Here is a 15,223-nt window from a genome sequence, read left to right as displayed (position 1 = left end):
TTTTATGTACTTGTTTGAATGTGTATTTTTGTGTATATACATCATTTGAATGTATATTTTTATGTATATACATCATTGCACCCAAACCAAGTTAACCAACCATTGGGCATGATCAAAATATTACAAAAGTCAGTGTACTGAATAATTGATACAAACCAGCAAACTAAATGAATACTCATTTAAAAAGAAAAAGGTCATCATATAATCAAAAAAATAACATACATAAGGGTCAAAAAAGCCAAGGTTTTGGGACATAAAATCTAATGTCCAACATGTTAAGCATCTCCTATGTAAAATAAAACAACGGTAGCTAATTCTCGATGCTGGATTACTACCTCATATAAGATTTCAACTTCAAATAGGGAGCAATATTGCAACTCTCATTTAGACCAGGAAAATTAAAAGCGTCTAATTTTCATATAGTTCTCTAGTTTCTAATAAAATAGATGTAGGACCACCTCTTGCAGGTGTAGTTAGATGGTCAATGCCCATGAACTCAAAAGCATGTCCTGGATAAGCTACTGTATGCTTAGCCAGTGCGTTTTCACACTTGGCGTTCTTAATGGCATAACCTGCAAGAGGTGGTCCTACATCTATTTTATTAGAAACTAGAGAACTATTATGGCAACTAAAATTAGACGCTTTTAATTTTCCTGGTCTAAATGAGAGTTGCAATATTGCTCCCTATTTGAAGTTGAAATCTTATATGAGGTAGTAATCCAGCATCGAGAATTAGCTACCGTTGTTTTAATTTTACATAGGAGATGCTTGAGGGACTAACATGTTGGACATTACATTTTATGTCCTAAAAACCTTTGGCTTTTGTTGACCTTTATGTATGTTATTTTGGTGATTATATGACCTAGGTTTTTCTCTTTAATAATGCTTAGTATTCATTTAGTTTGCTGGTTTGTATCAATTATTCAGTACACTGACTTTTGTAATATTTTGATCATGCCCTTTTTGTAAGAGCTGCAATTTTAAAATGGTTGGTTAACTTGGTTTGGGTGCAATGATGTATAAACATAAAAATATACATTCAAATGATGTATATACACAAAAATACACATTCAAACAAGTACATAAAATATGATTACCATTTTACTTATATACTGAAGCATATATGTTATGCTTGTATATATATATATCTTATGCACATTTTACATTTAACCACCCCTTTGTTTTTGTTTTTATGAAGTACTTGATTGCTTAATGGTTGGTTTTGTGTAAACCTTTCATAAAAACCTCGACATTTTTAATTACATATCATTATATTAGATTTGCGCATAAAAAGTGCTCTTTATAAAATAAATAACTGTTTAAAATGTTTTATATAAAAAAAATTTTTTGCTTGCTAATTTTTGTTTTAATTGGGATATGATATAGTAAATTGTGTAGTTTTAATTTACACCTTTGTAATAAGCTCCTGCTCTGTAGGAAGTGATGTAATGGTTAATTTATTACAGAGCGGAGTTTAAAAGGGTGTTGTGCCTGCTTGTAACATAATAAACCTGCGTTCAGGCTCTAGCTGGCTCAGTTTTCTCCTTTTGCTCAATTTTCATTTCGCTAGTTGGTCGAACTTCTTGCTGTTTGTTTCAGCAGTTTGTTGATAGATAAAAGTAGAGGCTACCTCTTACCTCTGGTCATAACAGACCTACAAGAAAGGAGTACATGAGATCAACCAAGAACCTCCGGATGGGGGACGGAGGGTGGGAAGTAATGAATGAACGAAGATAAACAACACAGATGGAATTATATGGTAAGACATAACTTCTTTATCTGATGTTGTTAATCTTCGTTCATTCCTTACTGATGGGACAGAGTCCCCAGCTACCTGTATCCCTGGGTGGCCCTCATGAAAGGACATTCCTGACAACTTTCTGTCCAGGTATTTGGTATACATGCATACATGTTCATGTGCTGAGGCATTTTGTATATATATAAAGATATTCTAAGGTTTATATACTGTTTAAAAAATTTCTAAGCTTATATTCTTAATATTTATTTAAAAAAATATTGAAAAATATTTAATAATGTAATTATTGATATAAAATGCTAAAAGCATGGAGTCAATTATGGTTAAATGAATGTGATTGGAGTTTTGAAATGTATTTAAGTGGATTGCACTTTGCACTAATTGTCCGTTGAAGGCCAATAGCCGAGGTACCAGATTTGTGCAGTAAAAGAGATTTCAGCTCTACCCGTTTTGGTGTTTTTGTGGATCGCAATAGTCCCTGATGGAGGGATGGAGTGAAATGCTTGCAATGCAAGAAGCACCGCCCTCAGTTCCAGGACACTGATATGCAAAAAGGGCCTCTGTCTCTGACTAGGTGCCTTGGACCGAGTTTCCCTGACATAGCCCCTCCCCCCATCAGGGAGGCATCCGTGGTCACCATGGCTATCGGTTGATGGGGGTTGAAAGGGCGAGACCATTGTTGGGGATTTCGAGACATCCACCAGACTAAATCTTGCTTGCATCTCTGAGTTACACTTATCTGAAAGGACAAAGGATGTTATACAGGGTACCACTGAGTGAGAAGCAGCCACTGAAGGAGCCTCATGTGGAATCTGGCTAGAGGAACAATGGTAATCGAGGCTGCCATTAACCCCAATAGCTGGAGTACAGATGGAGCGGGAGATGTGTAGTGACAGAGCAGCAGTTGAACTTGTCTTATTCTCTGAAGTCTGTGTTCTGGAAGGGATGCTGAGCAATTTCTCGTGTCCAACAGTACCCCTATAAATTCCAAAGACTGAGTTGGGATTGTGTTGGCTTTTTCCCAGTTTGTAGTGATTCCCAGGCTTTGAGCTGTTAAGAGAGTATACTGCAGGGCTTCTTCCAGTAGACGCTTGGTGGGGGCGGTGAGGAGCCAGTTGTCTATATATGGAAACGCCTGGAATCCTTAAAGTCACAAGTGACTGATAAACACTGCCATGCATTTTGAGAGCACTCTGGGGGCTGTAGACAGACCGAAGTGGCAAGGTTCGAAATTGGTAGTGACTGGCTTCTATGCAGAAGCGGAGGTATCTTCTTGAGCGTTTGTCCATTTTTATGTGGTAATATGCATCCTGAAGATCTTCACAGCACATCCAATCTTCTTCCAAAAGAGGAAGGACAGACTGAACCGTGATCATTTGGAATATCTCTGTTTTTACAAATTTGTTTAGTGTACAGAGATCCAGAATTGGTCTCCAGTCCCCTGTCTTTTTTGGCACTAAAAAGAACCTTGAGTAAAAACTGGATCCTATCTGGTCTGGTGGGACCATCTGGATGACTCTTTTTTGTAGCAGCTTTTGGATTTCGTGTGCTGCTGGTTCCCTTTGATTGGGTGGAATGTCAGGTAAAACTCTTGATGAGATTGGACAAAGATGAAAGGGAATGTGATAGCCTCTGGATATTATCCATTGTACCACAGAGTGTGCGGCTATATTTTAACAGTCAGCAGGGTACAAAGGGAAATGAACGTTGACCGCTTCCAGAGGTGAGCAGTTGGGCAACACTTCAGGAGAGTTGATAGGGCTGGCCAGAGAAGGAATCTCTGGAACCCCAGTTTTGCAGACCTCCCCTGCCCTGAAAGGGGTGTCTTCCATTGGAGTTTCCCCCATTGCCTCTAGGGGAGAACTCAGCACATGCCTCCCGGAAAGAGCCCTGTGATTTCTTGTGCCACATCTTTCCGCTCCTCTGATTTCTGGAGTAGAATCGCTGAAGAGTGGAGTGTCTGACACCAACGGCAGACAGGGTCTTGCCATCCTATTTGCACCTTGCCAGTGTATCTTTGACTTTAGGGCCAAACAAAGAGGCGGCCTCTATGGGGGCATTCATGAAGGAAACCTTAAAGGAGTCTGCAAAGGCGCATCCACGCATGTCATCTGGCGACTATACCCGCGCCTGCCACTCTAGCCACCCCTTCCATTGCGTGAGAAATAAGACGCATGGAAGAGTTGGAAATTGACTCTAGGGTGGCTATGTGAGAAGCCACGTTGTCACGGACCTCATCAGAAACAGCTCCTGCCAAGGTTTCAGAGAGCTGGTTGATAAGATCTCACTGAAGCCTGGTAAAACGTGCCAAATAATTCAAAGAGCTTACAGCGAAGGTCGATGAAGCAAACACAAGCTTCCCTAATCTATCAGTCGCCTGGGACTCTTTGTTGGGCAGATGGACAGTTTGGCTCTCTTCTGCTAAATCCTTCTTAGTTGCAGCTGCCACCACCATAGCATCTACTGGAAGACCTTGTGACCAATGTGGGTGCTCAGCAGGGGGTGATGGTATTTTATCTCGTCTCCGAGGTATCGCTTCCAGGGTGTCAGGAGCCTTCCATGCATGCTGGACGATGAGCTGGATGAGCTCATCGGCAGGCGGGGTGACCCAGGAGGTAGGGGGCCGGGCACAAAAAGCCTGCAGGAATACGGATTCCTCAGAGGAAGGATTAGAGGCCTTCCAGTCGCTTCTCTGTTTAAGGCTCTCAAGGATGTCACCAAAGGACACCTCATCAGAGGGTGACTGTGGGGACCATTCCCCATCATCAAAATCCGTATCTTCAGTTAATGACTCCTCAGTGGAGTCCATGTGCTTCCTCTTACATGAAGTTTTGCGGGGTACTTCCTCAGTGGGAGGTTCTGGGGAAGACTGCAAAGAAGGGGTCTCCTGAGGAGGAGAAACCTGAGGCACTTCTGCCCGGTGTTCAGCAGTTGATGCTTGTGACAGTTGCGGCACAGAGGGGGGAGGTGACTCCGACATGGGAGCTTTGCCAGCGAAGGCAAGTGCCCTCTCCATGGCCTGGAAGGCTGGCCCACCCAAGGAGATTGGGAGCCCATATCCAAGCACGACAACCTCAGAACCGGGGTCACACCCCAACGAGCCCGCTCCCAGACCAAACCGTAAGAGAGAGAGAATCCCTGGAGGGTGCCATAGAAAAAAATCGGTGTGGAGTCAGGAATGCCCTCTCCCATGGCACAGCCACTGGCCTGAGAAAAGGCTGATGCCCAGTGCACAGAGGGCCACAAGGACGACTCTGGTTCCAAAGTGAGGTCCACTATTGGAGTCAGAGGAAGGGAAGCTGTTGTCAGAGTAATAGGCTTCGAAACTTGAGTAGAAGTCGAAGGAAGAGTGTACGTTGGGGTTTGAGGAGATGTATGTTCACCAGAATGAGGGAACATGGACTTCGACGGTTGGGAGAGACCTCTGGCCAAAGCAAATGGTCAACAAGCCGCAACACATCCTGTTCAGAAAGACTCTTGGTTGACCTCATGGAGAAAGCTGATGGAGATTCTGGCTTTTCTAGGAAAGGACTATACTGACTGCTAGCAAAAGGATACAAACTCAGAGCCGAGGATGTCTGCACAGAAGAAAACACTGTAGAAATAGTCTGCACCGACGATGTCAGTGCCGTAGTAGTTGAAGGTGTCTGTACCATAAAGGCAAAAGACTGCCCCGAAGAGTACAGTGCAGTAGTGGAAAGTGTCTGCACCGGCAATAAGGACAATGTCGAGAAGGACTGCACTAAAGCACATGTCGGTGCCAAAAATGTCTGCGCCGTGGAGTACAGAAGAGTCATACTTGGAGCCGAAGGTGACTGTACCAACGGTGCCATAGGGGATTGAACCTGTATGGAGGGTGCCGGTAAGGGTTGTGACAGAGCTGTCGGAACCATAGTTGTCTGCACTGGGAACTCCGGTGCCGGTATCGATAAAGGAGACATGGCTGTAGTCAGAATCATTTGGGGTGGTGCCGAGCCTGGAGCCAAGAGGGTCACAGGTGGCAGCCCTGAAGAAATAATCAATTTCACCTTATAGGTCGACTCCCTATGATCTCCAGAGGGAGAAGAAGGGAGCAACCTCGATGAATAAGAGGAGGAAGAACGCCTCTTGCGGGGTTTAACAGGAGGGGTGAGGCCTCCGACCCAGAAATAGCCTCGGAGAAAGGAGACTTGAGTAGACCTTTCAAAATTAACTTATTCTTCCTCTCGTTGAGAGTCCTGGTAGAGAAATTTTTACAAATCCCACTTGGAGGATCAACAGTCAAGTGGGAGATATTAAGACAGTATACACATAAGTTGTGGCTATCGGAAAGCAGTAACTTACAGCCGCAATCCTTACACTGATTGAATCCAATGCTACTTTTCTTATCCGACATAACTGGTGTGGAGAAGAACAGTACCAAAAGGAAGAAGACAGTCTACCCACAAAATGGTAAGAAGAGAAGAAAGTATTACCAACGATGGTAATGGAGAATTACCACAAGGTAAGAAAAGAGGGTAATAAAGGGAAAAAACTAAAGGGAGAGAGTCTAAAGAGTACAATAGGGTAGGAAAATATTAGAATAAACTTTTGAGAAAAATTTAAAGTAAGAACAATGTATAAACTTTCAAAAAATTAGACACTTAGCTGAGAGAGTGGCTTGACACGGCTGTACAGCAGCACGGCAAACGAGATCTGAGGTAACAGGCAGCAGAACATTCTGGGCAGGACCTTGGCTTGATGGTTTTTGGCTGACGCGAGCTTGATATTGGCCGTCTCGGTTCCGAGGATGGAACCAATAACCCATCAGTAAGGAATTAACGAAGATTAACATCATCAGATAATTTTTTTTTACATTTAAGTTACTACCAGAAAACAAATAATTGTTCCATGGATAAATGTCCTTCTTTTTGTTACATGGTTCGAGAAATTTCACCATCAGTCCATCAGTTTTAAATGTTATGTCACTAATTCTCTCTAACCCAGTATGAATAAAATAATGAATTTCTTGTGCTTTAAAACCCAGAAGAGTCACCAGATTGTCCCATCTTAAATGGCACAGATGTTACGTGTCTACTGTATGTACTATGTTCTTCATCAGGAACTATGTTTGTATTAATATTACTTTGGGAAGCTTTTCTCCCCGGGCCTCTGCTGAAAAAGGACCTGTGTCCAGTCGGAATTTCCCGGTCAACAAATGTAAATAAAAATAAATAATATGTCTATTACAGTGTCATTTTTTGTTCTTATTTTCACAGTTGGTCTCTTCTTCTTTTAAAAATCAGCCTTCCTTACAGTCTGTTGCTGTTCTTTTTGCCTCCTGTCACTTTTGCATATGTTTTAGTTACTGCATAATCTGCTGCCACAAATCTAGACATCTTTTCAGTTTGTTGTTGTTTTCATCTTTCACCTTCTGTCACTGCTGCATACGTTTTAACTGGTGCATTCTCTGCTTCCACATCACCTCGTTCCTTATCCACATTACCATCTTCTGCACTTCCACAAAAGGTTATCTGCCATCTCACCTCACAAAATAGCAAAACTGTTGCCTGGATCTTTCTGTATGATTATTTTAACAGAACATCATCTGCAAGCCCTCCTGACATGAGTTCTGTTATCTGCATCACTTCAAAAGATTTGCTTACTTCCTTCTGCATGAAGACAGCTAAACACTCCTGATTTGTAATATCCACCATACAGGAATATTTGTTTACATTCTGAAGCTCGACATCAAACAAATTTTTCTCCAAACTGTCACTTTCCTCCTCCAAACTTTCCATACCTTTTCTCTCCTTCTGTATGCTGCTGGTTCCCTTAGGCCTCTTCCTTGCTGCTGTAGGAACTCCCAGGTATCATCTAGCAGCCCCAAAGAGTACGGGAAGTACCCCGATGCACTGGCCAAATTTCCCATAATAACAGAAATACCATTTTGGGTCCCCTATGAAAAAAAGGCCATTAGCCTAGTGCGACTAACCCTGTCAACAAAGGACAGATAAAGTTTCCATAATTTACACCAACAGCCATCAATAGCTCATTTCATGCTGCATCATTAGCTGCAGAAAATAAATGTACAACTTAGTAACAAAAATAGTAGCTTTATGGCTCAGAATGCATGCATCTTACCCACCTCCTTTATCCCGGCATGTTATATGGGCATGATAACACTTAGAGGGAAAGACAAAATGGCCATAGTAATACTCTGCAGCATACCGACAGCAATGGGTAGCATGCCCTACTCCACAGTAATGAAATGCAGAGCGTACTGTAAAGCTACATACTCCCCATCAGTTCCATGCAGTAACTCAAAAGGACACTGGCTTCCCATCTACAGTGTGCTCCAAAATGTCAGCAGAGCTCAATATTTTAAACTGTACTGTTGAACAAAATGTAGCACTTACTATCAGTAGCACAGCAATACAAGACTGGAGCTGATAGCAATAAAACATCTGAAGACATGAACACCTGAAACTGTACTGGTAAATTAATACAAAAGTTAACACATCAGCATGAAGCAAAACACAGCAACAAAACATTTGTGTAAATCAGCATTTAAAACTGTACTGTTTAAATATTAAAAAAGTAGACACTTTATCAGAAGTACAGTGATTTTAAATTTGAGCTACGACACACAGCACAATACAGAACATAAAAATATGCAAAGATAAATACTGAAAACTGGACTGTAGGGAAATATCTGCTGAGATCAACATTTAAAACAGTACTATTAGGAAAAAAGTAACACCTGCTTTCAGCAACATAGTGATACTGTACTGGAGTTGTCACACACACACACACACACACACACACACACACACACACACACACACACACACACACGCAAAACCACCCTGACCCAAGTGCCAGTCATGGCAATCCCAATCCTCTTCCTTCATCAACTACCATCATCATACCTGTATCATATTAATAGACTAGGTAATCTGATGAAGCAAGGAGTTCTACATCATCAGAGAACCTTTGAGGAAAATCTGGTTAGGAATGCAAACTAAAACGTGAAGGCCTTTTCAAGCATATCTGACAAGGAAATGATAGACTTGCAGACAGTGACCCCATTACTGACAATAAAAAGAAAGCCAGCAACTCTAGATGAAATTGTCACCATCTATTCTCACTTTTTATAAAAATAAATGGATCTGTAGGATTAGAGTAAAATTACTTACAACAGACTGGAATTGAAAGGAGTTAGTGACTATGATGTTAAAACAATTTTGTTGGTGTGAAATTTGCCACAGCTTGTAGTCTGGGTGTTCTTGAAACAGGAATCTAAAGACACTTAAGGGAAGGGGTTGGTAAAAAGCAAATAACAGAGCAATAGCTATCCTGGACAACTGGATGCTTGAGATTAAAGACATCAATGACTGGTGTTGAAACCATGGCCTTAAGCTTAAAGCCAAAAAATGCATAGTCATCCCCTTTGGTAAAAATTCAGTTCCCACTAATTATACCACATCAATGGGAGCCCACTGAACACTAAAGGTGTTATAAGAAATCTGGGGATGCAGGTTGACAGCAACCTCTCCTTCAACCACCACATTGCCACTGTGGTCATAAAGTCATTCTATGTGGCACTTCTCATTGCCAAGGGTTTTGCATCCGGGAAGAAAGAGGTCATCGTCTCTCTCTACTCTTCCCTCATTAGACCAATCATCGAGTATGATGTCCATTTGGCATGTACCTCACTAGACACCTGCAACAGCTGGAGAAGCCACAGAAGTACCTCATGAACAGGTTCCTAGGCATTAAACACATGTCCTACATACATGGACAGACTCAAAAGACTCCAGTTATTCTCTGTCTCATATCGCCTACTTAGAGACGATCTCTTCTTGATGTGCAAAGCCATGTCTGACCCAGCTCTGTTAGAAATGCTACATCTAAAGAAATCCCAATCCCTCCGCACCACATTCTACAGAGACCTCAACCTCATTATCACAATCAACACAACATGCTGGAGGGACAGGTTCCTCACCCAGAGACTGTCCATGCTATGGAATAGACTTCCATACATGTCAAGCAGAGCAATGACTGGACAGATTAAGTGATGTAAAATGTTTGCAAATGAAAATATGTCAATATGGTTTGTTTTCATTTATATAAATTTATGACTGCATATGTCATGAGTTATAATTTAAGATGTCTCCTGTTTTAAAAAGTATTCAGACAGATATAACTTTTACTAACTTTTTCTCATCATATGAAAAAGCAATTCATGCAAAAAGGACTGGTAAGCTTAGCAGACTAGGACTCACTAAACATTTGCTGAACTGGATAATTTCTTGGCTTTGTGATAAAAAGTGGTTGGTTGAGTACAAGTCCTGTTTAGGGAAGTATAAGGATTATGGCAGTAGAGTGCCCCAGGGGATCCAGTCCTAGGTCCATTTCTGTTCTGCCTTTATTTGCCTGAAATAAATACTCCATATTTATTGACAGTATGTGGATGATCTTAAACTTGATAAATACATAACTAATAAAATTAATCCATAAGTAATAAACTTACAACACTTTAAATATGTCTAGACAGCTGGTATGAATGAACAGACAAGAATTATATGACCATAAACCCCAGTAAGATTAGAATAATAATCTTCACCCATAGACAAACTGTTTATGTTTACATTGGTAGCAATAAAATACATCAGCTATGTGTAAAGCTTTCTGACATATGGATTAATTCAAACTTAACTTCTCTGAGCAAGTAAATGTAGTGGTAGAGGACTGTAACAAAATCACAGATGCATGCAAAAGATTTATTAAATCTACAAGTGAAAGTGTTATGAGAACTTTATTTGCAAGTTTAATTAAACCAGAATAAAATTTGTTTCCCTTTCATGGTTTCCTTATGAAAACAAACTGTTAATAAATTAACTCAAAATGATTCAAAGAAAATGCACAGGTATGATTTTACACATGGCTTAATTAACTTACAAGGAGGCACAAAAGGAGTTGATACAACTGTGTAATACACAGGGAACTTGTTTCTCTGGAAATGTTCACAATTTAAAAAACTACAATACCAATGAAGTGAGGCTGTTATGCTTATTTAAAAGCAATAGGGGAAATACTTTCTGTTTCTCAAAGAGAGATGCAGCTGACTGGAACAAATGTAACTAATCATGACAAGTTAAGCAACAGTATACAACTAGCTTTAAAACCATGACTGAAAACTTGTATGCTAATATATGCCTTATGACATGACAGGTTACCTGGGTGCAAGCTTGAAAAACGGCTTGTCATTGTATTGTATTTTACCAAATCAATGACCAACCTCATTGAAGCATCTCAAATTCTAATGAATCTATTCAAAGAACAACTTCTTGGTCAACCCATCTTTAATGAACCAAATATCACTTTACATTCAGACATACTCACATTTTCCAAATTTACAAAGCTTCCCTTAGCAAATGTCACTGATACAATAATAAATAACAGGATATGCTCGACTTAGCAAATTTTAGGCAAATGGAACCCCAAATCCAACCACTTCATTGTGATTAACTTAATTAGGATTACTGTATCAAAAGTTATAGGGTCTCTATTAGAACACCGAACATTTAAAATGTCGAGTGTTCTAATATCGACCCGTTTTCAGCGAAAATATCGAAGAAACAGAAAACCAAATTTTTTCCTAGGGAAAGAATTTGGTTGTCCATTTCTGTTGCTTCGGTATTTTTCAGTGCTCTGGTGGAAAGTTACAGGTCGGGTTCAGGTAAGTGTACGATTGTGTGGACGTGAGTGTTAGGGCGGGTTAAGTGAGTTAAGGTTAGGGCGTGGGTCAGGTAAGTGTGTGATTGTGTGGACGTGAGGATTAGGGCGGGGCAGGTGAGTTAGGGCGCGGGTGAGGTGACTGTGCGATAGTGACAGACCTTACGGTTAGGGTTTGGGTTAAGGTAGGTGGATAGTTAGTGGTGTATGTATAATTTAGTGTAGGGTTAGGTGTAAGACTTTAGGTGTATGCGTGTGGATTGCTGTTTGTTTGGTGTGCTTGTGTTGTGTGTATGTGTTTTGGAACAGCAAATTTTTTCCCTAGGAAAAAATCTGCTGTTCCAAATGTTCGATGTTTTGAATTTTCAATTGCTAGGGTTCGATATTAGAACACTCGACATTTTGAATGTTCAGTGTTCTAATATAGACCCAAGTTATATTATATTCTAAAAGAATTGATAAAAAACGTTGATGCATAAACAGATGCCCTGAAACATATACTGCATCTCTTATTCACAACAACATTTCCAATGATTATGAACTTCCTACGATCCATATTTCAAACTACTACTGGTCAAACAAAATAAGGAAGAGATGTTGACTGTAACTGGTCTCGAATATGTGAATTTACTTAGAAAAATCTCATTTTCAAAATCAATATTCAGACAGTTTATAATTAATCATAATGCATATGTACCCCCAGAAAATTAGTGGGCTTTCAGATCTCTTGAGTCATACCGTCAATTATGCAAACTAGAGCAAGCAGAATTAAAACATTATGCTGGACTGTAAAGTTGCCAAAAATTTAGACTGTTTTATTTACTTAGCTTTAGAAACTAAACATTATCCAGAAAGTACTACCTTGAGAATAATATCCCACAGACAATGTGACACTGACTCAGGTCATACCTGCACTGGCAAAAGACAATATTACTAGTCATTGGACCTGCAAAGATTACCCTTCTATTAAAGGCTACTCCTCTTTTTCATCTAAACTATGCCATTAAAATTTCAAAAATATTCTCCAAACAATTTCAAAACCTTACATCTTTATGGGAAGAAGCCTGTAAAATTTGCCTGGAAACTGCAAATAAAATCCTGTTATTAATACCTTTGGTTGGCATGAAAAAGGAAATGAACCCAATACTAACTTTTCTGATGGGTACTCTCAAAATGTAGTATAACTACAATGCTTCAAAAGGTACTCTTTCTACAGGCACATATAAAGGAGTCATAAATATTATTCACATTTTGGTTATATTGTACTGCTGCACAAACTGCAACACAATTATTTGCAGAGATGAAAAAATAAACCAGCTACTCTTCTTATGCTTCAACAAATAGTGACTGTCAACTTGTTTCTCAAGAGTAGGTGGTAGTAATAATAGGTTGATCCATACCTGATGTGCATCCAGATCTACAACTGTGGCCTTGGCAACACCTTCCACCCTTTCAAATAAAAACTGCAATGAATTAAGAACATATTTGCCATTAAACTCTGTATACTTAATGGGAAATCTGTACAGCTACAAAAAAATTGAAACATAAACATTTACAAGTTCTCTCAGTGAGACACATTCATCAAATACTTACCTTAACAGCCAATGTGATATCAGCATAGGCACAAAATCCCCCACCTTTGTCACTTGAACAGTGATGGAATCCACCTCCTGTAAAAAGAGACAACGAGTAATGCATATGCACAGATGAATGTACACTGAAAATGTGACCCTGGATTTACTGAAGAAGCAAGCAAGTAATGCTACCTTAACATAATGTATGGTGACATGTAATAACTTACTATATAATGACTCATCTTGGCAAATAATGTTTCATGCCACAGTATTTTGTTTTCCTACATATAAGAAAACCAATTAACCCAATAACTCATTCACACCTACATGTCAACTGTGTTATGCTCTGCTTCGCGCCTGCAGTGCTAAATGTGTCAGCTACCTAGTCTCATTTAAAAGCACAGTACTTGAAAGGAAGACTATACACAGCACCACTGTTAACAGTACAGCTTAACAGCAGTATTCAGTGCTATACTTAAGCAAATTACATTTGAGAAAATTATTTGAACAAATACAGTAAGAAAGGTTTTACTTGTTTAAGTGCACCTTTGATCAGTCATCCAGGCATTATTCATCAAATGACAGCTGGAACGTATTAATGAGCTACTATATCCAAGAAATTTGAAGATTCCACTAAGAACTGTAATGGACAAAGACAACAAAGTCTAAGAAGTGAAGAGCTGTATGACAGCTGTCAAGCTGAGCTTATATACATAAAATGTAGTTTGTACTAAGTTTAATAACAGAGACTTAAGGCAATGACAGTAAGGGTTGGAGAATAAGATTTGCAGGCAGAGCTGTCAGTCCCTACGACCAGTTTTCAGAGAAATGCACGGGAAAAGACCAACTCGCCATACAGAGAGAACTGTAAAATATGACTGCAGAAACAATAAGTCACTGTGTGCCAGACAGGAAACCGATGAACTGTACATCTGCACACAAGACACACAATATGAATAAAAGTCCTAATATAATTGAGACCAATATACTGTACAACAAGGCTTTATACATGAAAATGCATTACATCACAGTTACAGAGGTGTATTAGTTCTACTGCTGAAGTGCACCTTGAGATTCCATCAGTGTACATTTCTGTAGACATGAACTGCCCAGCCAAAGCATGAAGGGTCACACAAACACACACAAGTTATACTTATCTGTGCACTTATCTGCATGTGTATATTTATCTGTGTGCCTACGACGTATATATATATATATATATATATATATATATATATATATATATATACACACACACATACATACACACACACACACATATATATATATATATATATATATATATATATATATATACATACATATGTGTCTACAAGAACATTTTCATATTATATATATATATATATATATAATATATATATATACATATAAAATATCTGTATGCATGTACGTACACACATTCAATTATATCATCTGTGCAAATTGGCTGCTGCTGTTTGCAGCACAGTATCACCATAACAGCTCTGATTAGTACCAGGTGACAGTACTGATGTCACTAAAACCAAATAAGGGCCTGTAATAAGCAGCATGACTCCACACATTTGTGAAATCAGTCACAAAGTATGATACCCTAACCATATCCAAATTAACACTGGTACAAAGGAATGGGTAAAGAATACGACCCAGCTTACTAAGCTTCTGATCTACATTGCTCACTCTTGAGTCCTAACCTAGCCCCCCTTTGGTACATACTTGAGCAGACACAGACAGCAACTGGAACATCGACAAAGGTTCCTTACAAAAAGAATTTAGGGAATAAACACAATGCCCTACCCTGATCACTTCAAAACCTCGTCTCTTTACTCTGTAACATTCAGACTTCTGAGAGGTGATCTTTGCCTGATGTACAAGGCATCCCTGGAACCCATTTTGATGAACCTTTTTCAAGGTTCGTAACGAGCAGTGTACCCCAGGGATCGGTCTTGGGTCATCTGTGGTTTGGTATATACTTTTCTGAGGTACAGGCCAAAACCAGTGGCTATGGCTGACCAAGTTTGCAGATGAGTGCAAGCTGGGTGCTGTCATTAATTCCCCTAGTGAAGTGGACATCCTCCAAGAGGGTCTCACCCAAACAAATGACTGGTGCCAGAAACATGGCCTCAATCTGAATGCCAAAAAATGCATCATCATCCCCTTTGGGGAGAGTAGCATCCCCACATATTATCACATTAAT

The 15,223-nt window shown here is 39.7% G+C and overlaps 1 protein-coding gene across 5 annotated transcripts in view; it reads right to left on the bottom strand.

Moving 5' to 3' along the window:
• The window catches only part of HDAC11 (histone deacetylase 11), a 770,405-nt gene that overhangs the window by 175,944 nt on the left and 579,238 nt on the right, over positions 1–15,223 (bottom strand). For all 5 annotated transcript variants that reach the window (XM_044078103.1, XM_044078104.1, XM_044078105.1 and 2 more), the window contains 2 exons: positions 13,049–13,125; positions 12,856–12,918 (listed from right to left, as the gene is read on the bottom strand). In XM_044078103.1, the coding sequence (XP_043934038.1) occupies positions 12,856–12,918; positions 13,049–13,125 (140 nt within the window). The remainder of the gene's footprint in view (positions 1–12,855; positions 12,919–13,048; positions 13,126–15,223) is intronic.

Source organism: Protopterus annectens, chromosome 7.part0 (assembly GCF_019279795.1).
Source record: "Protopterus annectens isolate FY-2018-M chromosome 7.part0, PAN1.0, whole genome shotgun sequence".
In the NCBI taxonomy this organism is placed as follows: Eukaryota; Metazoa; Chordata; order Ceratodontiformes; family Protopteridae; genus Protopterus; species Protopterus annectens.
This window is presented reverse-complemented; position numbering and strand designations above follow the sequence as displayed.